Source organism: Engystomops pustulosus, chromosome 1 (genome assembly GCF_040894005.1).
Source record: "Engystomops pustulosus chromosome 1, aEngPut4.maternal, whole genome shotgun sequence".
In the NCBI taxonomy this organism is placed as follows: Eukaryota; Metazoa; Chordata; class Amphibia; order Anura; family Leptodactylidae; genus Engystomops; species Engystomops pustulosus.
Window position 1 is genome coordinate 48,152,818 of NC_092411.1, and position 25,732 is coordinate 48,178,549.

Below are 25,732 nucleotides of genomic sequence, written 5' to 3' on the forward strand. Positions count from 1 at the left end.
AGATAGGGTCCAGAGGTTTGTTCTTAAGTTGAATTTGTATGTAAGTCGAAACTGTATAATTTATAATTGTAGATCCAGACAAATAAAAAATTGGCCCCAGTGACATTTGGAGTTTAAACATTTTTTGCTGTAATGGGACCAAGGATTATCCATATAGCTTCATTACAGATGTCTTACAGCAGATAATTGCAGTCTGAGACTATAGTAAAGCATTCAGAAACCTTCACCAGAGGTCAGAGGGTTCTGTCTGTAACTATGGGTTGTCTGTAAGTCGAGTGTCCTTAAGTAGGGGACCGCCTGTATATACAACAGCTAATGTGTCTCTATGGGACAATTTCTTCAAAGTAACATTATATATGCTCATATTATACAACCTTTCCATATTTCTCTTTTATTTCATGTAGGAACACATTGCTATTGTCCACAATTTCCGTTCTCATTCAGAATTTGTGGCAATCTGGACATCACGCTTGTTGCAGTTTTTCTTTAAACAGCGAATTGCTGGGACTAACAGGTATTGGTCGCCCACCAATCTAAAAATGATCACCTAGACTGAATATATTTCATCAATAAATTCTGGTATATCCCTTTCAATATTACATAATCTATAATATGGAAGCCACATGTACTTGTTGGAGTAACTGTGATCCTTGACCTGACCTTGTAAACCTTACCTTCAGCTCTTACTGACTGATGTGCATTATGACCCAGCTGCCCAAGTGCTTGTTACATGTTCTCACTTCAGAGGCCTATTCTGTGCTACACTATTTTGTAGTAATTGACTTAGGGGATGGTCTTTGTGTCATCTTGTCCTCATTCCCTCCACTTCTTTCTGTCATCATTTTCTTTCTATGCTGCATATACTTTATCTATTGTTACAGTCTTTTCTCTACACCACACTTGTCTCTTTTATTGAAATCCAATTATCTTTTTTAAAATTCCAATTTTCCAAATGAATACTTGACGTAAATTGCATTTAAAATCTCTCTCTCTCTCTCTCTCTCTCTCTCTCTCTCTCTCTCTCTCTCTCTATATATATATATATATATATATATATATATATATATATACACATAGGGTTTGATGTTTGTTTGATTTTACTGAAAGTGCTGACATTGTTCACAAATAAATTGCACACAAAAAACTTAGCATTGATCTGCTAGTTTATTTTCATATGTGCATCCAAATGACCTGCTTAATATATTAAGGTACATCTCTATTTTTAATGTATATATTTATCCAAATCTGCTGTTTATGGAGGGGTCAGAATGGGAGCTGGAGATTGAGTGTGAAAAACGGAAGATTCACACCAAAGTTTTGGAAAGGATTTCCCCAAAATATGTGTGACACCAGGCTAAATTTATCTTTTTCTATATTATATTCTATAATATATTATATTCTTTTTTTACTTTTATCCCTTTTTATTCAAAAATGTTTTGCACCGATAATGTACCACATACTGCACAATACATCTGGCATATTTAGGATGTCTCTCCAAATTTTATACTATACTGTATATAGTATTAGTTGGTTTATTTGAGGGCGGAATTTTACACCAATTCTGCATACTGTATTTTATAAAGTCTTTTTTAGTAAAAAACAAAGACAATAGATGCTAAAAGAAGAGCAGATCCTGTCATAGGGGGCACACACTAGCATGTCAGTGTGCTTGCTTTACAATCCTTGTTGCGGGGAGTAGATTTCCTTTAAGGATAGATATAAACTTTAAAAAAAAATGCAATTTAATTTTATATATAATAATCTGGCCAGTTATGTATGGTATATGCAGCCTCTTACCTGTTTGATGCCATACTCAAAGGCTTTTTGGGCAAGTCTCCCGGGGCCTTCTACAGTTTTTCCATCATCATTTGGCCCCCAGCTGGCGCTGTAGATATCCACATGCTGAGGATTAAAGCCAATAGAACTTGCTTCAATAGCATCAGTCACAACGCCATCCAGCATCCGAATCCCTGAAATATTGTGCACACATTTTATACAGAGAATACAATAGGAAAATCATAATTATTTTTTCATTATTATTATAATTTTTACTATTATAAATTATAATTATATTATCATTATAACAACTCCCATGTTCCTTATATTTACCCATGCTTTATACATATAAACCACATGTACGACCTCAGTGCTTCCAAATTAATATTCACCAGTTTTTAGTGGTAAGTGCAGATGGTCCACTAAAGACTCCTCTCAAATAATATGAATTTTTAATGGACCTAATTATAAAGAGTCATGTATCATGTCAAGAATATTCTTTACCTGAGTAAGTATATACATTTATTTAATACATAAGTATAAGAGGGCAAAATCTGGAGCATGAGGGAAAAAGCATCACTTACCATATTAACTCAGTAGAACTGGAACATTGTTTCATTGCTTTGTTTAAGAGAACATGTCACCTACTTTTACCTCACTAATCTAGCAGCCCCCTTGGGTAAAGTATGAAATATCCTTTCTATAATCCCCTTTTTCACCTGTTTACATATGAAAAAATCTCCTCCAAAGTCAAGTGAAAATGAGCAGTCATCTTTTGCCAGAGATGAGTCAGACTCAGAGGCTGTAGGGGGAGCAGTTAGACTAAGGCTCTACAGCAGCTACAAGCATGGTTCTATTATTGCATTAAAGAAGAGAATTTCATCTTTTAAAACTCATCAGGCTTGTGGTTCTGGGAGCTACAGAACCAGAGATATGGGCAGGTAATTTCAAAATGAATCCAATAAAAGAGGGAATTCTAGAAAGGACATCTCATATCCTACCTGTGCATATTGCTAGTTTAGTGGGGTAAAATTAGATAACAGGTTTAAGTAATGCTCATTTAGTTTGCTTTTGTGTGTGTGTACAATTTTATTAAACACTGTTTACAGATTTCTCCTGACAAGGATAAGTTACTGTTGAAATTAATTTTAAGGTCATCTAGGGGCCCTCTTTTTACCAGCTATTACCTTCTAAGGGTAAAAGATTAGTACTTTCCCAATCCCTTTATCCTTTGACTTCTGGGTGGAGGGTCACTTTAATTTTATAAATATTTGGAGCAGACTCATTTAGAACAAAAATATATCATCTTTACACTGGACATCAAATGGATGAATTAATAATAATCAAAGTTCTAAGTATATAGGGAAAAACTTTTAGGAAGCAACAATAGACAATAATTTAACATAAACAATCAATACATAAAAATGAAAAACAAATGACGAAAATCTCATCATTACCTCCTACTTTAGCATTATAAGCTACTCCAACTCCACATTTCTTGTTGTTTGCCACCATTGCAACTTCTCCTGCACATCTGGTACCGTGTCTACAATGCAAGTCAAATTAAAGAAGACCAAACTTATATATACAGCAAAAATAAGGCATTTTTCATTATACATTTGATTATTTTGTAGCATCTAGAAGTTACCATTATTTTCCTTCCACACCCAATGTATACCATGTTTATGCAGTCATTACAGCACACTACAGCAGATCCGACCTATTTTCTCAAAAGAACACAGCAAGGGGCGGGAAGCGCCCTTGCCCATCCACTCCACTGTCCGCCAGAAAACTGGCGTAGAAGCAGTGATAAATCTCCCCCATAGTGTACATAGATTAAGATTGGTGGAGAACTTCATACAGGCTATGAAAGGCACAAGGAGAGAAACAAATACAATAATATAAGGATTGGAGGATTGGATGTGTAACATACATACTTGTTCTCATTTGTGACGTCATAGCGTGGAAAGGGGTCTTTATCATTATCATTGAAGTCATAACTTGCATCTGGATCCTGAAAACAAGAATAGTATTCACTTTTTTTCTTAACTCAGAAGACATCTACAATTTTTGAAGATGCTGGATTGCATTTATCTAGATGAACAATTAAACATGAGACTTACATAATTTGCATAGATGTCTGTGTGATTCCATTCTAATCCATCATCTAATACAGTCACCACAACACCTTTCCCAGTTATTCCTTTCTTCCATACCGGGATGACATGGAGGTCCAGCTTTGGCAGTGATGGTTTTACTCTTGTGTCTTGCTGTGAAAAAAAAAATAACGGGTTGGATAAGAGGAACATTCACGTCACTGTTATACCAGTTAAAAGTAATATTTACAGATAAAGGACATATACCTACAATAGTAGAAATATGTCCTTATGAGTATAAATATCATTACCCTGACAATACAGTGCAAAGAGATTGATTTATAATGCATTTACCAGACTATGGTCATGCAAAAATGGAAGAAGGCCCAAAATATTGTAATAAAATTATTGAGAGTGTATTAGCCCTGTACAATCATATATTTGTGTTTTCGTTAGAAGCAGTAGGACTGTGAACATGAGATCTGTGAACTATGGATTTATATTCCAGAATTGTAGCTTCTAAATGCACTATTATGTTCTTAAATCTATACATTGTTCCATAACTCAAAATCTTTGACTGTTGTATTGTTAAACCAGAAGCCTGTCACAGCCTTTACTCAGAGTAGTGGGGAGGAGCTGAGGAGCAGATGACCAGCAGGTGGGGGACAGAGCGGGAGAAGGGCAGGCGGTGGCGGTCATGAAGATACTGGACAGCCATTTACTATAGTCTCCGCTGGAAAACCGGCAGAGACTGTAGCTGAAATCTCCACCAGGTCAGACCAGACCTAAATGTGCCTGATCTATTGGAGAGCACTTCTGGATCTACTAACAGACTAATATATCAGTATATACTGATCAGTATATCACTGGATATTTTGCTATTCAGAGAAACCAGCATTGTATATGGATCTATGTAAGAGGAACTAGAAAAAGCAGTAGTATGTATCCATAATATTTACAGTACTGCATCTAGTTGGTCAAGTACTGAATATGAGAATAATATATTAATGTAGCAGTTATGCAGTTTTTACACTACTTTCATTAAAGTGAAAACAAAAAAACATGATGCATCCCATATGAGGTGTTACAATGTGGTCACTGCATAGAAGAAAAGTGCTGATAACAGGAACATACAACCAAATTACAAGGCATCGAGTCACAGCCAAACAGTACAAGACTTCTGTAGTTACTTACCAAATACCACTGATGACTCCACATAGGATCATTAAAAAGATCCTCTGTGTTTTGCTTGTAGACAAAGCGTTTACTCCTCTCTTTAATATACTGTTGTTCTGCCCACGATACCTAAGAAATATCAATAACACATCATGTTATATTATACTATTGAGGTCTGAATCCCAAATATTAAAGTTTGCATAAATCAATAAAACAGTTAATACCTCTGCAGGCTCAACCCACAATTCTGAGGCTCCCTGAACACATCCATACTTTTTCCGTGGAAATGGACCAAGCACAGTGCAGTGGATGGAAGTCCTTGCAGAACATGTTTGGGGATGCAGCAAGGTGAGCCTGGGCCCCATAGCAGACTTCTGCATGCGCCACCCCTTACGATTAAAAAAATCTATACATATTTGTACACACGTGTATACAATCACACACATTTATATACTCATATACACACCATACACATCCATACATTTACACACACATACAGTTTATACACATCAATTATGCACACATACTGTATAGTACATGTACATTATATATACACATATAGTATACATACATCATACACTTAGTCATACAGTATATACACATCATACATACTCATACATATAGTATAAACATACCATACACACGCTTACTGCATATACATATACACACATATATAAAGTATATAGACACTGTACATGCCAACATATATATATATATATATATATATATACATACATACAGTATTTACACATACCATACACACACATACAGCATAAACATTTATATACTCACACACACACATGCATATACTGTCTGTTAGGTAAAGCTGTCTTCTTATCCTAGGAGGGTGGTCAGAGATATGACGTGATGCAGCTCAGTAGCTGCAGAATACATCGGAGAAGTAGATGGCAGGAAGTAGACATGTGATATTCATAGTCCTGCCATACTGGTGTGTACTGTGGAAGATGTGCACTGCTATATACATATTATGCTGTACAATAAATATATAATAGCTCATATCCCCTATTCTTTACAGTGTCAGGTCGGGTGACCCGGGGGCCCCTGACACAGGGGCCCCATAGCGACTGCTATGGCTGCTGCCCCTGTAGTTATGCTCCTGTGTATGAGTAGTTTTAGGTGGATGGGTATTAGTTGTTACAATGTCTCCTATAGGCATAATCATTCTTTAAAGAAACACATCCTTAGCTCTGTAAATATTTATTCCAAAGTTTTTCTAAATATTCTCAAAATATCTCACATTTTAATTTCGAAATGACTTACTCGCTGATCATCAGATAGTCGCTTTGTTATATGTGGGAGGCTCCTCTTTAATCTCCTTGGATGTGCTGACAGTCTGAATAAATAGTGATTTTCAAGAGATCCAATCTGTAAGAAATAAAGTAATGCAATTATTGCTGGTTTATTTTTTTTAGTCAAGTGACAATGGATGCATAGCATTGAGTATTTACCATATGAAATGTTTCGTAGAGGATTCATTGAAATAATGTAAAATTGGGATACTCATTTCGGACACAGTTCCTTCAGATTATGCTGGTTCTGGTTTGTAAGGCTCTCCTAAAGCCTGGATTCACAACTTTATTTTGACTTGTTTTTTCTTTTTGCAGGTTTTTTGTTTTTTTTGGGGAGTATTTTTGCGGGTGTTAAGGAGTTCACCAGTGGATGTGTCTGTTGCAGTGTTCCTAATGTATCTTGGCATGACAGATTGCACAGCCAACTTCAGCCAACTTAAAAACGCCCTTCAAAGTTTTCCATTGTCTAGTATTCTGTAGTGTTCCCTAAGTTATCACCTCATTCCAAATTTAAAAGTTGTGATTTTTTTTTTCTAAAAGTAGCAAATCCATACCTGCTCTTGCAAGGCTTAGAAAAGATGTTTGTGGCTTTTTGCAACTTCTGTTCAAAAAGTTGTAAAATCACTAAAGACCTTTATTGACAAGAACAGAAATCCTAAGACACATTTGAACAGCAAAAAAGAAAGCCAGAAGCACAAAGCCAAACCAAAGGTACATGTGCCCGATGGATTTGTCAGATTCCATGACTCTTTAGTAATTACATTTACACAGCATTACCATTACAAACAGCTATTTCAGGAAACCACAAAGTTCAACATATTGTTAAATAACTGGATACACCACCATGGCATGTATTCCCCCCCCCACAGCAGCCTATATGCAGAGTGCCCCCACAGAAGCCTATAGTCAGAGTGCCCTCACAGCACCCTATAGTCAGAGTGCTCTCACAGATGCCAGCAGTCACAGTGCCCCCACAGCAGCCCATAGTCACAGTGCCCCCACAGCAGCCCATAGTCACAGTGCCCCCACAGCAGCCCATAGTCACAGTGCTCCCACAGCAGCCCCTGGTCACAGTGCTTCCACAACTGCCAGCAGTCAGAGTGCCTCTGCAGCCAAGGGTGCCCCCGAAGCACTCAGAAGCCAGAGTGCCCACCGCCAGCCCCTGTCACTCCCAATTTATATATACCGCTGTGGAACAAACATAAGGCTCCATCATTTCCTATCATAATTGACTTAAAGCATCCTATATGTTGTAATTACATGGCAAACACCTATAATGGCTTGAGCAAATGGATAATATGGGCTGTACTGTATGACATCCATCCTTATGTGTTTCTATGGCTTCATCCGTTTTGCAGAGAAGGAGATGAATTATACAAAATGTTTTCGTCAAAGCAATATTCTCCTCATATTTACTTAGAGCCGATTATCCATTGCGGACTGATCTGACGTCATGGGTTTATGAGATGAGAGTCATTACATTACTACACAATGGCTGAATGACTTTTACTATGACTCATGCCGGCTGAAAAAAAATTAATTTTTAAATAACACTTCTAGTTCTGACAGAATGGGACTATTCCGAATCTTAATTATGTACATTCATAATAGTATCACACAGCGCTGCTTCTGATACAGATCATTATCACACAGGGCTAGTGGTATCTATAGGCCAATATATAACATGGCTTGTAACTTGACCAAACCTATAATATTAAGTAGAACATCAGTCCATATAAGAGAAACAACATCTTCATGCCTCAACAGACAATTTCATGTTTATTCTGAGAGGTAAAAATCTTGATGGTTACAACAGTCCATATAAGTGTTGGTTGCACCAATTCTAGGTTTTCTTGGTGGAATTAACGGGAACCTGTCATCAAGAGCAGGTACCATAAATCTTACTGTTACTTTATTGAAAAGTGCAGTGTAGGCGATCCACCAGTAAAATCCAAAACTTTCTCTGCATTTGTTGGCTCCACCCACTGCTATGTGCCCCTGCCCAACTCCGCTTGGCCCGCCCATCACAGGGTGCGTGAGATTGTGAGAAGACCTGCAGTTTTTCACACAGTGTTAACTGTTAAATTCACCATGCAGTGCAAGGGACAGCATTGTGGTAAGGACAGGAAGTGGACAGGGAGAGGACTTCCTGTCTGCTCAGGCTGAGATGTGAAAAGACACTGAACTGTCAATCAAAATAAGGAGGCATGGTTCACAGGCAGGAAACATGACTCTTCTATTCAGAAATGGACTCTTATCTAATCATTGCATATCAGAAGCTGTAATTAAGGTACAGTGTCTCTGTGGAAGATAAATTTAGGTTATATGAGGAGAACTTTTAACCCTTTACCAGAAGGTATTACTGGTGAGAGGGGTAAAGTTATGTTGACAGGTCCTCTTTAAAGGCAACTACATACATTCTGTAAACACAGCTGTAGTCACAAGGATACATCAACAATCTTTCTTCTAGGGTAAAATAAATATGTAGCTTGTATCTTCGCAGACAGATGCCACTAGCAATGTCTCCTGACACAAATCACACAGCACACCAGCCGCCACCAACACGTCTCCTTAATGGCAAATAGTGATTTTACATTTCAGCAACCTAGTAGCTTAATTTTTGATACCTTTTTTGTACTTTTTCAGGTCTCTCCAAAGATGTTTGAATGGGTTCAAGTTTTTTCATCATTCAAGGACATTCAGAGTTCTCCCTAAGAAATTGTGTTGTCTCAGCTGTGTGCTTAGGATCAGTGGCCCACATTTATTAAAGAGTTTACGCCAGTTTTCTGTCTGACTTTGCTCTGAGAAGAACTTGCAAACTGCTTCTATTGTATTTAAGAAGTGTTTTTTGCCCGTTTTGTGGCACAGTTGCACTGTGTCCACCGCACCACAAAATTCTGTACCTAAGGGTGCATTACAATTCGGACAGTGCACCACATTTATTACCGAGACTCAACAGAATTGTGTTGCCTGCTCTATGTTAAAGGTGCACCAAAAAAATGTTGGAGTGATCAGTGCAGGGTGTGCCAGATTAATGAAGAGCGTGCGCTGGTATTCAATAATTTGGCGCACCCTGCACATTAATAAGGCAAATTGCATACAGTGCAGTTTGCACTATTTTTGATAAATGTGGTCCAATGCCTGTTGTGAGGTCTAGCGGCACTGCATTAGGTTTTCATTTAGAATATCTGTATTAGGCCTCATTTCTCCTGTTTGCGGCTCATTTTGGCGTGGATATGACAGGAGGTGAGCACTGGTCACTCATCCCATCTCCATAAGAGCTGAGAGACCATAATATGAGTATGAGACAGTGTATGCTGCACCTCGGCCACATGGCTTGGTCATGGTGCAGAGATAAATGATGGCTGACAGGCTGACATTACTCTCTCACCTACATGGCCTCCTCTCCATTATCCCTGACACCCTGTATATCTGTATTGAAGAAATATTTTCTTTATGGCCGACTTTAAATCCACTACTTACCCTTCTCTTCAGAAATGGGTCTCTGAGATGAACTAACTCATGAGAATGGAGTTACTTCTAGCCCATGATGGAGTATGGGTGGGTGACTTCTTTGCGACATAGTCTACCTAGTCGTCTTTTAGAGACGTTTTTCATGTTGGCTGCGTGCTTTTGGGGATGCCCCCATTAAGAGGTCCTGGGGGGCTGCATCCCTTCCTTTGTCAGTTCTATTCTGTTTTCTCCAGCGCTGTGGAACACTGGTAGCCGGGCTTCTGTGAAGCCCTCCCAAGAAATCCCACCCCCTTTTCTTCCCTGATTCCCTCTTCTCTGACTCTTCTTTTCTTTCTCTGACACTTTCTCATTTGTCTTTATTTTCTCTTTAATTTGTGTTTGTTACTCGCTTTATACACGGACGTAATTTATATTATAAGCTCCTGGATGCAACTTCCTCCAGTTATAACTATTTATTTACTACTTTGTACCTTGCTCTTGATAATGTGTGCTCTTGATAAAGATTGTTTATCAGTAGGTTATGCTTTGTATATTTATCTTTCAATAAATTCTTGAAAAATCTTGAGTTACCGATGGCTTCTTGGACACCTATTATCCAGGCACTTCTCCCCCAATTACTTATTTTATTGAAGTGGCCAGTTATCGGAAGAACTGTGATTGCTTCAAACTTCTTCCATTTAGGAATTATGGAGACCACTGCATTCTTGGGAGCTATCAGTGCATCTTTTTGTACCTTCTCCAGAACTGTGCCCCCCCCCCCCCCCCCCCACACACACAATCCAATCTGAGCTCTCCATGCATTTTTATCCTTCCCAATGGCTTGATTTTTTTCTATGTTATGCATTGTCAGCCATAAGACCTCATATATACAGGGGTGTGCATTTCCAAATGAAGTCCAATCCACTGAATTTCCCAGAAATAGATTCCATTCATGGTTTCACAATATTTCTAAGATGATGAAGAGGAATGAAAGGGCAGAACCAGCTTCTAGGTGTCACTTATGTAAATTTGCTAAACTTTCTAAAATGATGTACTCACAACGCCATCATGAGGTACTGAGTGCACTGATCATGGGGAAGGATGCAGTATAACAAAGCCTAGAAAGTGAAAGGCTATGAAGACTTTCATAATACATTGTATGCTATGATATATCCAAGATATACTATACAATCTAGATATATTCACATGCATATAGTTAACATTATGTAGCCATTTCATGGAAAGTGCTATAAAGTTGCACCAATTAGCTTTACTGTTGTGCATGTGTCCTCCTATGAGCAAAGTTCAAGCATGTTTGCCATGTCTTTCAAGAACGCAATATTCAGTCTATATTGACAAAAGACTGGAACAAATAGACCAGACAAGTACAAATTCAGTATAAGAGCAGATGGAAAGCAAGGAGGTAACTTTATATGATTAGGTTAATGGAAAAAACACATACTGTAGCCTTACACATAAAACCGGAATCTCACATACTTTACGCACTTCTATATTATGTGGATAAAGATAAGCAAGAAATACTAATACATTGGCCTGGGTTTGTATCTGACACATAGGGGCTCATTTACTAAGGGTCCGTCAGACGCATTTTCGTCAGGTTTCCCGACGTTTCGTGCCGAATTGCCCCGGATTTTTGGTGCATGTGATCGGATTTTGGTGCATAAACATCGGCTTGCAGGCGACAGAAATCAGGGGGGGCGGGCCGTTGGACAACCCGAAGGATTCGGACAAACCCGAAGGATTCGGACAAACCACTCACATGCACCAGGAAGAAGAAGTTGAACTCCCGTGTGCCCCACGGGTGCACGATCTTAGTGAATCTTAGACCCGAATCCTCGTCTGACAACGTACCGTGGGATCGCAACAGGACCTGGTAAGTAAATGTGCCCCATTGTTTTGTAAGTGGGATTTGTTGCTTTATCGAAGGACTAAAAATATTCTCTAGCTTTCAATATCAGTTATAATGGTGTCCTAACAGTGCTGGTCCAAACATATGTAACAAAAAATACCAAAAGAAGTAGCAGAAGAGGAAAAGAAACACAAGGCTACAAAATGAGTAATGGAAAAGTGATAATCTTTATTACATATCAAAAGACATAAAAACTATATGAAACAAGATACATAATGCATGCCAGGTAATAGGTCCTGATAAAGTAAAGTATCAAAAGAGTAGTACAGATAATAAGTAATATAAAGTCACAAAAGACCATAGACACTAGTATACGTATACATGCTTACAAAAAGCAATAAGGTGAGGAGTGTACGGTCTATGGTCTATTACCTCTTGCTATATTATATGTGTTTTTGTGACTTTATATTACTCATTATCTGTACTACTCTTTTGATACTTTACTTTATCAGGACCTATTACCTGGCGTGCATTATGTATCTCGTCCAGTGATGCATTTATATTTTATTTTCATATAGTTTTTATGTCTTTTGATATGTAATAAAGATTATCACTTTTTCATTACTCATTTTGTAGCCTTGTGTTTCTTTTCCTCTTTTGCTTCTTCTTATGGTATTTTATGTTATTATTCAAAGAGGCTTTTGGCTCTTCTGGTACATATTATTGTTAGATGTTCTACAGTATTTATTTATGTATGACATATTGTTTTTGGTTTACATATGTAACAAAAACCTCACTGCTACATTATATTTCTTACAGGAAAATTACCATGAAAAACAAGCATGATAAACCAGGATAAACTGGATGTGTGATAAAGGGGTTAAATCAAACATGATAAACCAGGAACCGTGACTGTGGTAATCTTCTTATATTTGTTATCCATGGCCTCCTCCCTTCTCAAATCAGCTTTTAAAATAATGATAATGAGCCTGAAGGGCCCTTGGGTTGTTACCAGAGACCCTCTGTACTGCAGCTTCACAGGCTGTTACACTGTCTCATCCTTCTCTCTTCTGCTACATGGCTACAACATTAAAGGACACCTGTCATCAGGTCTGAGTCACTAGTCCTGTCACTACTACCTGTTGGAGCAGCTCACAAGTGATGTCACCGCTGTTACCCCTCCCCTCTCCTCCCCCTGCTCATGTCTGTGTGTAATGTATAGTAAAGCATGGCTAGTGTGTGTGCTGCATCTGCTGACATGCTGCATCCTCCTAATATACAGGTGAGAGACACAGACATCAGCTACACATGAATCTGACATGTTCTGCTGTAACATGGCTGCCTGGAGCTGCTGTATCTCTCCTATACACACACACACATGCACACACAGGCTGCAGGGAGCGCCAGCACCAGGAAGCACATCATTATACAGCCTCACGTCATTATACAGGCTGTCATTCATGCACAGGGGGTGTGGCTGTGCCTCCCACTCATGAATAAGGTGGGCAGCTTGAATATGCTAATGCTTCATTGGACATCTCACAGGTCATTTGCATACAGCTTTAGGACCTCATTGCTTAGGTTTACAGGCATGTAGAGGGACAATGAAGGGATAGAGGCAATGCTCTCTAATGGCAGTTTATGAAAATATATTTAGTTTAGGGGGTTATTTTGCATGAGGGGTTCTCTTTAAACTATGGAAAGAGGAAATCTTTTACAGTACAGTATATGAATGTGTGATTGACTATGTTGGGGAAAATTCTATGTAAGGTCTTTATTTTCTATTATTAATTACAGCAAATATCTATTTATCATTTATCTCCTTGACCATGTATAATTTTCTATTAAACAATCACATGGCTAAAACATGGAACTTTGGAAAAGTATTACTTGAATGCTTCTAGCACTAAATCCTTACAACATCTTTGGTAAGAGCTACAAAGATTACTTTCATTGAGAAACAACAAATTTAGAATCTCTGCTCCTTCTCTTACATCACAGTGAAATTTGAACTTGTCCCTATAAACGACCTTCTTAAATCCTTCATTTTGCTGCTGATGCCTGTGTTACTCTGCTATGGAAAAGCACTGAGGTGTCACTCTGGATTAATGACCTCATGTACGTGGAGGACCTGACTTTGTCTCTTCTAATTTGTGGCCGCATATACAGGGCCCCAGACGGCCATGTGAATGTACCTTAAAATTAGGTACCTCGGCTTATAAACAGATGTGTTTATGCTCGAGTATATACAGTAAATTCATTTAATCTTGGAAGCTGTAAAATGCTGCAGTGATTTTATCAATATACCTAATCTGATGAATCTCAACTCGACTGTATCCCACTTCCCCATGGAAGCGTCTACTTGTCTCACCAATTGTCTCACCCTTCTACTACTGCTCCTTCCGTCCCCTCTCCAGATTTGGATCTACTTGCTTCTAGTTTCTTACCCGAGAAAAGGGAAAATCTGGAGCTGGGTGTGTACAGGATCGTACAGCAGACATTGGATTATCACATATTCTGTTACTATTCCTTTGCTATTAAAGAATTATAAAAAAAAAATCCACAGTAAATATTTAATTCTTCTGTTGTTCAGAAGAACTAAAGCAAACAATTGCAAGAAGCAGCAAGATATGTTGGCTCAGGATAAATGCATGCAAAAGCAAACACTTCATTCCTTGCACAAATAGAATAGAGTACAACATTGTCAGGCAGGTAAAATTCTATAGGATAAACACACACCTCCTCATAGGTGCCTATACCCTAACATTGAGCTATTACAGGTACAATTTGCTGCAAAGAAACAAAATGTGAAAATTTTAAAAGGGGTCTGAATACTTCCCATACCCACTGTATATGTTGAATTTGTGATGTGATACATTTATCCTAAAATCTACAATGTGACTGCATTAAGTCCATCTTAAAATGGCTTTGATAGGATTTTTTCCCTAAATCTAACTAATTAATTTCAGATATTTACATATCACCTAGTAACATAAACTTCAAGTCTTAAAATGTGTGTTTTTTTGCATTTGTTACATCAAGTAACTATGTAAGAACAACAACCTGATGAACCATGTGTATATATTATCTGTAATCTTTCCACTTCATAAGGCACATCAGTGAGATATCTGAGATTTCATCCGGTCCAATTTGTTGTCCCTTGTTGACTTGTATGGTTTATGGTTGCAGCATCTGATTCATACTTCCTCTAAAATGATGGCAAATGATGAGCTACTGTATGCCCTTATCCGGGCACTTAAACTATCATAATCACTAACTATGTCTATGCAATGTTCCCATGCAGACCACAAAACAGTATTGCTGTTTAGTTTTAGAAGTGCTCTGCAAAATATTTCTCTGCTGTTACACCCTGGGGCAGTGGTGGCGAACCTATGGCACGAGTGCCAGAGGTGGCACTCTGAGCCCTCTCAGTGGGCACTCAGCACAGAATTCACCAGGCATGAGATCCTCCTGCAGGCCCAGGTAGCCCAGGGCCTGACACACTCAGCGTTATTTTAAAATGAAGCATCTGGGTCTACCTGATACTGCAGGAAGAAAAGGTGTGGACATGCGCGGATTATCATTGGCGCCATTGAAGCTCCACAATTTTTCCTGGTTAGTGGGTTGTCAAGGGAACTCCAATGGCAATCTAAATTTTCCCTCCTTCTGTTAACGATATTGGTGTCCTCGGGACCGCTGAAAGCGGTCCCGAGTTTAATAAGTTAATGCTAGAACTGCTGTGTTGGCACTTTGCAATAAATCAGTGGGTCTGGGTTGCAGTTTGGGCACTCGGTCTCTAAAAGGTTCGCCATCACTGCCCTGGGGTATTTTAATCTGATATACAGTGGGTATGGAAAGTATTCAGAACCCTTTAAATGTTTCACTCTTTGTTTCATTGCAGCCACTTGGTAAGATCAAACAAAGTACCCTTTGCTGTGACACTCATATTTAAATCACATGCTGTCCATTTCCTTCTAATCCTCCTTGAGATAGTTCTACTTTTTCATTGGAGTCCAGCTCTATTCAATGAAACTGATTGGATTTTAATAGGAAAGGCCCACACCTGTCTATATAAAACCTCACAGCTCACAGTGCATGTCAGAACACATGAGAATCATGAGGTCTATGGAACCGCCCAAAGAGCTCAGAGACAGAATTGTGGCAGAGTCTGCTGATGGAAGCCTCTCCTCAGTGCAAGACATATAAAAGCATGGATACAGTTTGCAAAAAAAAACACACAAAAGACTCCTAGACTATGAGAAATAAAATTAAATTTTTTTGGTGTTAATTCTAAGCGGTATATGTGAAGAAAAACAGACATTGCTCCTCACATGCCAAATGCAATTCCAACAGTGACACATGGTGGTGGCAGCATCATGCTATGGGGAAGGGGGGGGGGGGTTCAGCTGCCGGGACAGAACTACTGGTTGCAATTAAAGGAAAGATGAATGTGGCAAAGTACAGAGATATCCTGGATGAAAACCTCTTCCAGAGTGCTCTGGACCTCAGACTGGGCAGAAGGTTCACATTCCAACAATGACCCTAAGCACACACCTAAAACAACAGTGGCTTCAGAACATCTCTGTGACCATTCCTGACTGTCCCAGCCAGAGCCTGGACCTTAACCCTGGAGAGACTAGAAAATAGCTTCCACCAACGTTCATCATCCAACCTGAGGGAATTGGAGAGAATTTGCATGGAGGAATGGCAGACGATCCCCAAATCCAGGTGTGAAACAATTGTTGCATCATTCCCAAAAAGACTCATGGCTGCAACAGCTCCAAAGCTGCTTCTACTCCATACTGTGATATTTCAGATTTTCTTGTTTAACAAATTAGAAAAAATATCTGCCAGGAGGGAGAGCAGAGTGTACGTTAATGAGCAAAACAAAGAACTTTTTTGATCTTACCAATTGGCTGAAATAAAACAGAGTGAAAAATTTAAATACTTTCCATATCCACTGTATATAAAAAAAGATATATGTGAGATGAAGGTTCTTACTTTGGTATCCATCCCTATAATAAGAACAGGGCTTCATGACCCTTGGAATCTTTTGTTGACAGAGATAATTCTGGTAAAATGCAAGAAAACAGCATTAGCTATTTCCACAACTTGAGCTAGGTGTTTGTAGGTTCTTCACCATTCTTTACAAATGATGGAGGCAAATCCCTTCCTATCTATCCAGTATATTCCACCTTTAATTAAACTGAGGTTTTACCAACAATGACATTTATGCCTTATGTATAAATTGTTAGGGGGATGATTGGTGGGATACCCCCTGCAATTAGACATTTATTCCCTATTTTGTGGATGAATGTCTTTAAAGAATAACTAATCTGTCAGCAAAAATGTACACATAAATATTGGTGAAGATAAATAATGATTTTGTAATATACTTTATGAAAGAAATCTTTTCATGTGCCCTTCTTTTCCCTCTGCCTTTCTTCCTTAGTAAAGCAGTTTGTGTAAATCTGCTTTCTGTCCTCTATCCACTGACAAATAAGCAGCCTAATAATGTATCTAAGAAGTCCCTGGATATTCTAATCTCCTCAGAGAGCTGAATAATAAAGGGAAATAGTCTCTAGATATGAAAAAAGTTAATCTTTATCCTCCTTATCTGTCTGAAGTGGATAAACCGTAAATTCAAATACACTGCTCACTTCAGGAGAAAGAAGCAGAAAGAAATGCACAGACAGTGGAGTAAATAGGAATGAGTGGGCCCCAGAGCAAACATTTGGCTGCCCCCCCCCCTCCCGACCACAGTACCTCCTCCCATCGCCTGCCCATTTTGAACATATACCAGAGTTTTTTTGCTGTAATTATACAGCTTTAAAATTAATTACAACAAGGGTTGCACCAAACATTTTACTGCAACAAAGCATTTTATAGGAAGTGTAACAGAAAAAGGAAAAGGGGGATGGGTGGCACCACTTGTATGTTCAAATTATCAGTCTCAGGTGGTCAGACTTCTATAGGAAGGTAGAGAGGATAGGGTGTCCGGCAGGGTGGTGCTCTTATTCAAGACAATATATTGGTTGTAATGTAGAGGAAACAGTAGAATGGCACTCACCCAAGTCTTCTTTTTCAATCCGGTTTATTTAGCAATACTCACACAAAAATTGACGTGTCAATACATAACGGAGGGAGGGATAAACGCAGGGACTCACGATAAAACAAGGCACATGACAGCTGTTTCGCGCCGCAGCGCTTCGTCTGACTTGCCTGTTCAAACACATATAACCATATGGCCTTTTAAACCTCCCGGGAGGCCCGCCCCTATTCATTGTGAGCATCCTATTGGTGTTCACAAAAATTAGTAGTTTATCAGTTTAATAACATAGGAACTGCCTTCTAGTGTATTCTAAAGCTGGGATAAGCATCACTGTAGGTACTTACTGTAGGTACTTACCTGCGGTAAGTACCTACAGTGATGCTTATCTCAGCTGATGTGTCCTCAAGTCAGGTTGTGTCAGTCCCATGCAGCCTGGAGGAGCTGGAGGAGCTATAGGACAGTGGGCAGACTGAACTGCCGATGTGGGGTAAGCAGAAACAGAGGGGCGATAGGGATAGGCAGGAACAGAGGGGCGAGTGGAGGCGAAACAGAGAGGGGAGGCAGGATGATTGTTTTGACCATATTTCACCGTATAGCAGGACTGGGTTGAAAACTGCAGCGCAGCAGTCGGCAGACACTGTAATTGTGTCGCTGCCCGGGCCCCTGCAGCTCACGGGCCCCGTAGCAGCCATAGCGGTAGTTACGCCACTGCACATAGAAAAATAGCTTCAAAGGTTTACTTATGCTGTAATGCAGAAAAAATATATATAAATGCCTTTAAAGGAAACCTACCACTTGAAGTGGCAGGTTTCCGATGGCAATACCGGGCACCAGCTCAGGGTGAGCTGGTGCCGGAGCTTATTTTAGTTAGTGTTTTAAACCGCTGTATCGCGGTTTAAAACACTTTTTAAACTGTATAGCCGGCACAGGCAGGTACGCGCTCGGCGCTTACCATGCGCGCGGCTCTCATTCACTTCCTATGTAGCCGCGCGCACGGTAAGCGCCGAGCGCGTACCTCCCTGCGCCGGCTATACAGTTTAAAAAGTGTTTTAAACCGCGATACCGCGGTTTAAAACACTAACTAAAATAAGCTCCGGCACCAGCTCACCCTGAGCTGGTGCCCGGTATTGCCATCGGAAACCTGCCACTTCAAGTGGTAGGTTTCCTTTAAGCTGTGATAAAGGTACATATAAAAGGCACATATAAAGGGAAAAAATGGGAAACACATTCACTTGTTTAGATTACAGTGAGAAAGCGGTACTGTACTGGGAAATATATCATACCATCTAAACAAATATGAATCATAAGTGAGGGAGCTATGCAATTACCAATAATGAAATGTTTGGCTTAGGTACATTCTAGTAGGAGCGTTTTGTAATCAATTTTTTATTAAAATTTTACGAAACAGGCTGTGAGGGTTTTGTTAGAATATTATATTATACAACACATTCATAACCTCATTGGTTACAAACAGGAGCCTTCATTCTGCTACAGGTCATCTGAGGTCTTTTTAAAAGCAAAATTATATCATTAAAGTATGTAACTGAGGTAATTGGATCCTTTTACTGGGACTACATTGCGTAAGGAAGGATAAGAGTCTGCCATTAGGTATGTATAGTATCCATTCTGTGTGTGCTGTCACAATGATGTGCTAATCAGGCTGCATTGTAAGACCCTACAATAGGTTACACTTCTTTTGTCAATGTCATAAAGTAAATTTATTGTTACTCTCTCTGTTGTTTATCTTCACTCAGCCTTTAATGTGCGCTCAAGTTTAACAAAGTGGCAATATGACTGGCAAGTAAGGCTTGGCTCGCATCTCGTTTTATGTATACACTGAAGGGAGACTCCAGATAGGCTCCCAATGTATATCCTCAACCTATACATAGACTTATACTAGCAGAAAGAGGCATGTATACTTGGCATTGTGTGCAAACTGCAGGCTAGAAACATGTAGTAAGCTACGTCTTTCCATCCTGCTACCATAAAAAGACAATGACATCACTGGAGAAACGACCTACAAGTGTTGGCTGCTTCCGATGTTCACTCTTCCGAATGCATGTCTGTACCATATGTTGTAAGGATACGTTTCGATTCCTCTCACATATCCTTACAATTTATAGGCAAAAATGAGATGTGAATCTAACCTTTATGTCATTGCCTTGTTTTTCAGATCCATAAACAATTTGTAATTCTCCACTTTAATGGGACACTTGTTTGGACATGTTTTCTCCATATACTGTACATGAATGATAGGCCCAGATAAGTACCCCTGTGCCCTAATAATAGAAATAGCTCTGTTTGTGTCCTTTCTCCATATGAACCTAAGGATCAGGTAGTTAAATCCAATTGCCAAAACACATTTGAAGCGGATATTGAGGGAGCCCCATACATATTAGATGGTCATTGAGTCCCTTTATATTCAGCAGGTTTGTCTCACAATCATCTAATGTGTCTTAGCACCTAAATGGGGGTCTACAGGATAAAATAATTGATAACATATCTTAAGAGTATACCCAAGTCATATTTGTGGGTGTCCAACACATATAAGATATTTAGAGCAGCACATACTGTACATAATAAAACAGTAAGAAGACAGCTCCATACTTGCTATAGTGGTCAGACCAGGTTACTGTAAATCAACATATTCATTACATGACATATTCAACTAGAAGCTAAACTGCAGTGACTCAGTTCATCCACTACAATGAGAATGGAGCTATGTGCTTCCTGTTTATTTCTCTGTTCATAACCTGCTTAAAACAACTGACCTGTTGTTGGACCCACAACAATTTTAAAATGATGATAATAAGGCTCTGTCACTCTGTGGCTGCCCTGGCTCTCTCCTTACCCAAATTATAAGTATAAGCAGGATACGTCATCACTGTGTTGTTCCTGACAGGCAGAGGTAATCAATCGCTGCACCATCCCCCAGCTGCTATGTATGAGTCATCCAGCTCAGGTTGATTAGTCCTGTCTGGACATTTCAGGCAGCTCCTGTGTATGTGGAAGTAATGTGTTTATGTGTGGCAGCCAGCAGCACTCAGCGTTTCCAAGGTCCTGAATTTTATAAAATTTTTTTTTAGCAAAACCACTCAGTTCAGGGACTAAACAAGTTTCTGCATCAGTGTAGCCATAGCATTCTCAGGGTATGTTTGGTTCACAATGCATAAAAACAAATGGTTTAATATTTTGTTAGAGTTAACATCACTGTGTTGTCCCTGACAGGCAGAGGTAATCAATCGCTGCACCATCCCCCAGCTGCTATGTATGAGTCATCCAGCTCAGGTTGATTAGTCCTTTATGGACAGTTCAGGCAGCTCCTGTGTATGTGGAAGTAATGTGTTTATGTGTGGCAGCCAGCAGCACCCAGCATTTCCAATGTCCTGAATTTTATAAAATTTTTTTAGCAAAACCACTCAGTTCAGGGACTAAACATGTTTCTGCATCAGTGTAGCTACAGCATTCTCAGGGTATGTTTGGTTCACAATGGATAAAAGCAAATGGTTTAAGATAATGTTAGAGTTAAGATTATCTCCAAAAATGAGAAAATATAAATAGGGGTACTATCTCTTTTTAAAACACATTCTTAGTTGGAAGAGAGGCAGTCAACAATGTGAAAGTGGTGGTGCACAGTCACAAGTGAACTTCAATCCATTTTAATTTGTCCATAAAGAAAGGAATTAGCGCCACTCACCATTAAAATGTGTCCATATCTTTATTCAGGAAATTTTAAAATACTATGCAAGATAGGATCCACTGTTTCCCTTTCCACCATTAACAGTTTCCTGAAAATTGGTAGCCAATTTCAACCCTCACCTGACTTCACAGGACCTCAGTGCTGCAGATGGACATTCTAGATATCAGAGGCCCTTCTGTAATAGGTAGGGGTGTAAAAACTGCGGTCGCAGGGGTAGCGACAGCATCCGGGCCTTCAGGGATCTGCAGATGCTACAATTCAATATGGTAGAATGTGAGTGCACTACCCCAATACAAATGGACAGTACTAGGGGCAGATGCTTTTACATTGAATTCTAACAGTAACTCATGTACCAGCTGAAAACAGCGGTAAAGCAGGGAGTACTATATTTAAGTAATACATGTCACATGTCTTATATCTCATAAGACATGGATGTGCACCAATCTCTGAGACTTCCCCTCTCTGCCGTTCCAACATTGAAACTTAAGGACCTTAAGTGACAACATTGGGTCACATGACCCGGAAGCTTACACAGGATGCTGCCTGGCATGAGTAGCTGTGGGGCTGCAGGCTGGAGAGCTGGAGGGAACTGCAGGTATACTGAGGGGATGAGGAGCTGGGGGATATTTAACAGAGAGGATAAGAACTGATGGGGCATTAATTATAAACTGTTGAGGTGATGGTATGTAGGAGTAGGGGCAATGGAGGGAATAAGGATCTAATACTTTGTGGAGGGACTGAGGGTATGGGGGAGAGGGTGGTGGGTGGAGAATTGAGGTGATGGGAAGCTGATGGTGTGTACCTTAAGGGGGTACGTAACTTAAATGGGGAATTAACCTAAAATGGAGCCTAAACCTTAGTCAGGGCAATGAAGTGGAGTGTTAAATAATTACGCTAAGGAGGGTACTGATCCAAAGAGGGAGGAAATGATTGGGTGCTGAGTTTAAAATGTACCAGGGACCTATAGTTCCAAGATATCAGTGGATGAACTTGTGAGTACCTTATTAAATTTATGAGCCAGGGGTTAACTAAAATTTGGTTGGTAGGGGTCCCCATAGGAATTTTGCCCTTGGACCCAGTGGACTCTAGTTACGCCACTGATAATAGGAATGCCGTGGATATGCTATATATGTCCATGACAAATAGGAAATTTTACTGCAGATAGAGGAACACATTCTACAACCAAATAACCAATTATATAAGCATCCTGCAACCTTCTTGGCCCAACACCAGGTCTTACCATTCCTTCCCTAATTTTCTGAGAACTGGAGGTCCTTCAATAATTCACATTGTCTATGCTCCTGGAGATTTATTTTTTTCCAACAAACTAAAGGCTAGTTCAACTTGGTCAAGGACTATTTTAACAAAATTATTATGGACCACCGGATCTACTGCTTGCCAAAAGCAAGGCCCAGGTGCATTGAGGACATCTCTGTCTAAGGGCCCAACTAAACCTCTCTCTAAGGCTACATTCACACACATGTATGGGGGACATATATACGGCCGACGTATATACGGCCGATATACGTCCCCCATACACTTCTATGGGCTCACAGCCCTGTACCGCTCCGTAGCCCGGGAAAAGATAGGACATGTCCTATCTTTTCCTGTGATACAGCGCCGTGCGCTGTATCTTCCTATGGAGAGGGGCGGGGGTGAGCAGCGCTCATCCCCTTCTCCTCTCTGCAGCGCCGATGTATGCCCGCCGTACTACGGTACGGCGGGCATACATCGTGTGAATGTAGCCTAATTGTACATTTTTTAACTCATGTTTGTAGAAATTACGGTGAAGCTAAGTATAGTTATTGCAGACTTTTAGGTAAAGTTTTCATCCTTCAATAAATTTTACATCTAAGAAATGTAGCTGTCATAGACTAAAGAAGACTAATGCTTCTTGTGAACGCTTAAGGCAGTTACCTTATGATCTACATCAACAAATATTTAGTATACACCGTAAGTCAAGTGGCAGTCTAACTTCGAGCGAACACTTTCTACCCTTTCCAATTGTTTATAGTTGCTTTTGATGCTCACTTTCTGCTTTTTATCCCTTAGCCTATTGCTTTTATGTATCTTTCAGAGAGAGGAGCTATATGTTCACAGTCTTACAACGATTATACATTTTAACATTATCCAAAATGCTTGGCTCCTAGATCTCATGAGGCTTAAATGTGTGACACAGATCAATGGCTTCAGTAAGCAGATGCTAGTTGCAAGCACTGAATATGGAAAAACAATAATACAAGACACTTCTCCTGAGATTAATGTTAATGAAGCTGACATTTGCCTTGTAAGCTGTAGGTTCTCAGATTGTTATTGTCTTCATAGCACAACTGGAGAGTATGGGGTGGCGTGATGCCACCTGAATGAGCCCCCTACCACTATATAGCATTCTGACTTACTGTGGCATCCGAGGATTTGTATGACTCACATCACCAAATCCTTTCTTTCATCTGCATACGTCAGTATTACATGAAGATGCCTAATCCCTATGATGAATCCATGAGGAAATGTCACAATCCAATTCGACTTTGCCCTTAAAATGGCACTATGTTTGTTTCTTTTAACTCCTTCAATGCATGCACTACATAAAATACATATAATATTGGAAATGCATATATGGGAAAACAATAACCTGCATATAGATCCTTGTTTATTGTTCAAGTCATATGTGTGTTCACATAAATCACATGTCAGAAACTGATCCTGACATGTCATAAGGGTAACACATGCAAAGGATTATTATATAATCAAGTATACATAGAAAAGCTGTAAATCTGCTGTGCAATATGTTGGCATAAGGATGGCGAACACATGGTGCTAATAACAGACAATATTTATGAATGAATTATCCCATTTTCCAGAGGATAACAGAACAGTTTTGACTGTAGAAGGTAGAACGTTGCAAGGATACGCATTGATCAAAGGAACACAGAATGGGTATGAAGCAACAGGTTTCAGAAGTGGCAAGTGGCATTACAAAGAAGCTAACAAATGAATAATTAAGTGACAGTATTAAGACCACACCATCACTATGCATATATGTGAATTTTTATGATATACACAGATGCAACATCAGAATAAAAGTAATTCATGCCTTACCGGACCAAGATATTCATAGCCCAGATCATTTGCTAGTAACTCTGCTTCTTCTGGACCACCCGGGATCTCTGCAGCCCATTCATTCACATATCGCCTCTCTATGCCAGACACAAATAGTAAGCAGCATGACGACAAGAAAGACACTACAGCAATGCACTTGTAAGGCCAGCATCCTCCTTCCATCTCAACACAGAGCCGTGCAATATTCACAAAAGGAAATTACTGCTCCAAAAAATCCTGCATTAAATAGAAAACCTTTTGCTTTTGCCTTGTTGCCTAGTGAGCAGATGTCAGGAGCAGGTTTCTCTGGTGGAGTCTATAGCTGGAAAAAAACAACAAGAACCTTTCTCCCCATTCAATGGAAATGAGTATTTACACGTCAAAACTACGTCAAGCACACTTGCAGCGTCTTAAATCTATACGGTATTCCCAAGGGAGGAGAGATGCTAAAATAGGAAGCAGGGATTCACGTAGCTCCACTGCCCACGGAGAGATCAGTTCGTGTAATTAGACAAGGAGACGCCCACACCGACTGAAAGAAACAGCAATATCATGCTCAAACAGGCGACAGATCAGCTGCTTCCACTGCTGAGTGTCAATAAAACGCTCCACTGGCACAGCTTACTGTATGCTTTCCTACATGAGACCCAGAACACAGTAATACACGTCCCCTGATGAGCAGACCAAGGACACAGGAGAAAGAAGACGCTAAGGCTATGCTCACACATGCATGTTGCATATGCATTATTTCCATATGGTATATTGTCTCTATATATTAAAGGATATGATACATATGATGGATAGATAAACACAGATTGCTGCATTCAAGCTTCCATGCCACGTTTTTTCCAATCCTGTATTTTCAGCGTCAGGTCTTCGCTCTTGCTCATAGTTGATAAGGTTGGAAAAAGGCACAGGTCCATCAAGTCCAACCTATGCTGATACCGGGATGTGTCATATCTTGTGTTACACAGAACTGCACTATACAGGCGCAGCGGTGACAGCTTCTGCTTATTGGTAATACAGCTTAGACATCACTAAGGGGTATTCCCATTTTGACAAATTAATGTTATTGTTTGCATGATGAAAATTTATACAATTTTCCAATATACTTTCTCTGTCAATTCCTCAAAGTTTTCTAGATCTCTGCTTGCTGTCATTCTACAGGAAGCTTCTATGTTTATTTCCAGTGGACAGAAA

At 39.6% G+C, this 25,732-nt stretch overlaps 1 protein-coding gene across 1 annotated transcript in view; it reads right to left on the reverse strand.

Annotated features, from left to right (window-relative positions):
- The window catches only part of PCSK1 (proprotein convertase subtilisin/kexin type 1), a 47,051-nt gene extending 21,661 nt beyond the window's left edge, over positions 1-25,390 (reverse strand). Inside the window, exons 1-7 of the mRNA XM_072139865.1 lie at positions 24,533-25,390; positions 6,330-6,434; positions 5,067-5,177; positions 3,900-4,046; positions 3,714-3,790; positions 3,234-3,322; positions 1,798-1,970 (exon numbers count right to left, since the gene is read on the reverse strand). Of these exons, the coding sequence (XP_071995966.1) occupies positions 1,798-1,970; positions 3,234-3,322; positions 3,714-3,790; positions 3,900-4,046; positions 5,067-5,177; positions 6,330-6,434; positions 24,533-24,715 (885 nt within the window). The 5' untranslated portion in view covers positions 24,716-25,390. The remainder of the gene's footprint in view (positions 1-1,797; positions 1,971-3,233; positions 3,323-3,713; positions 3,791-3,899; positions 4,047-5,066; positions 5,178-6,329; positions 6,435-24,532) is intronic.
- Positions 25,391-25,732: the final 342 nt, after the last annotated feature.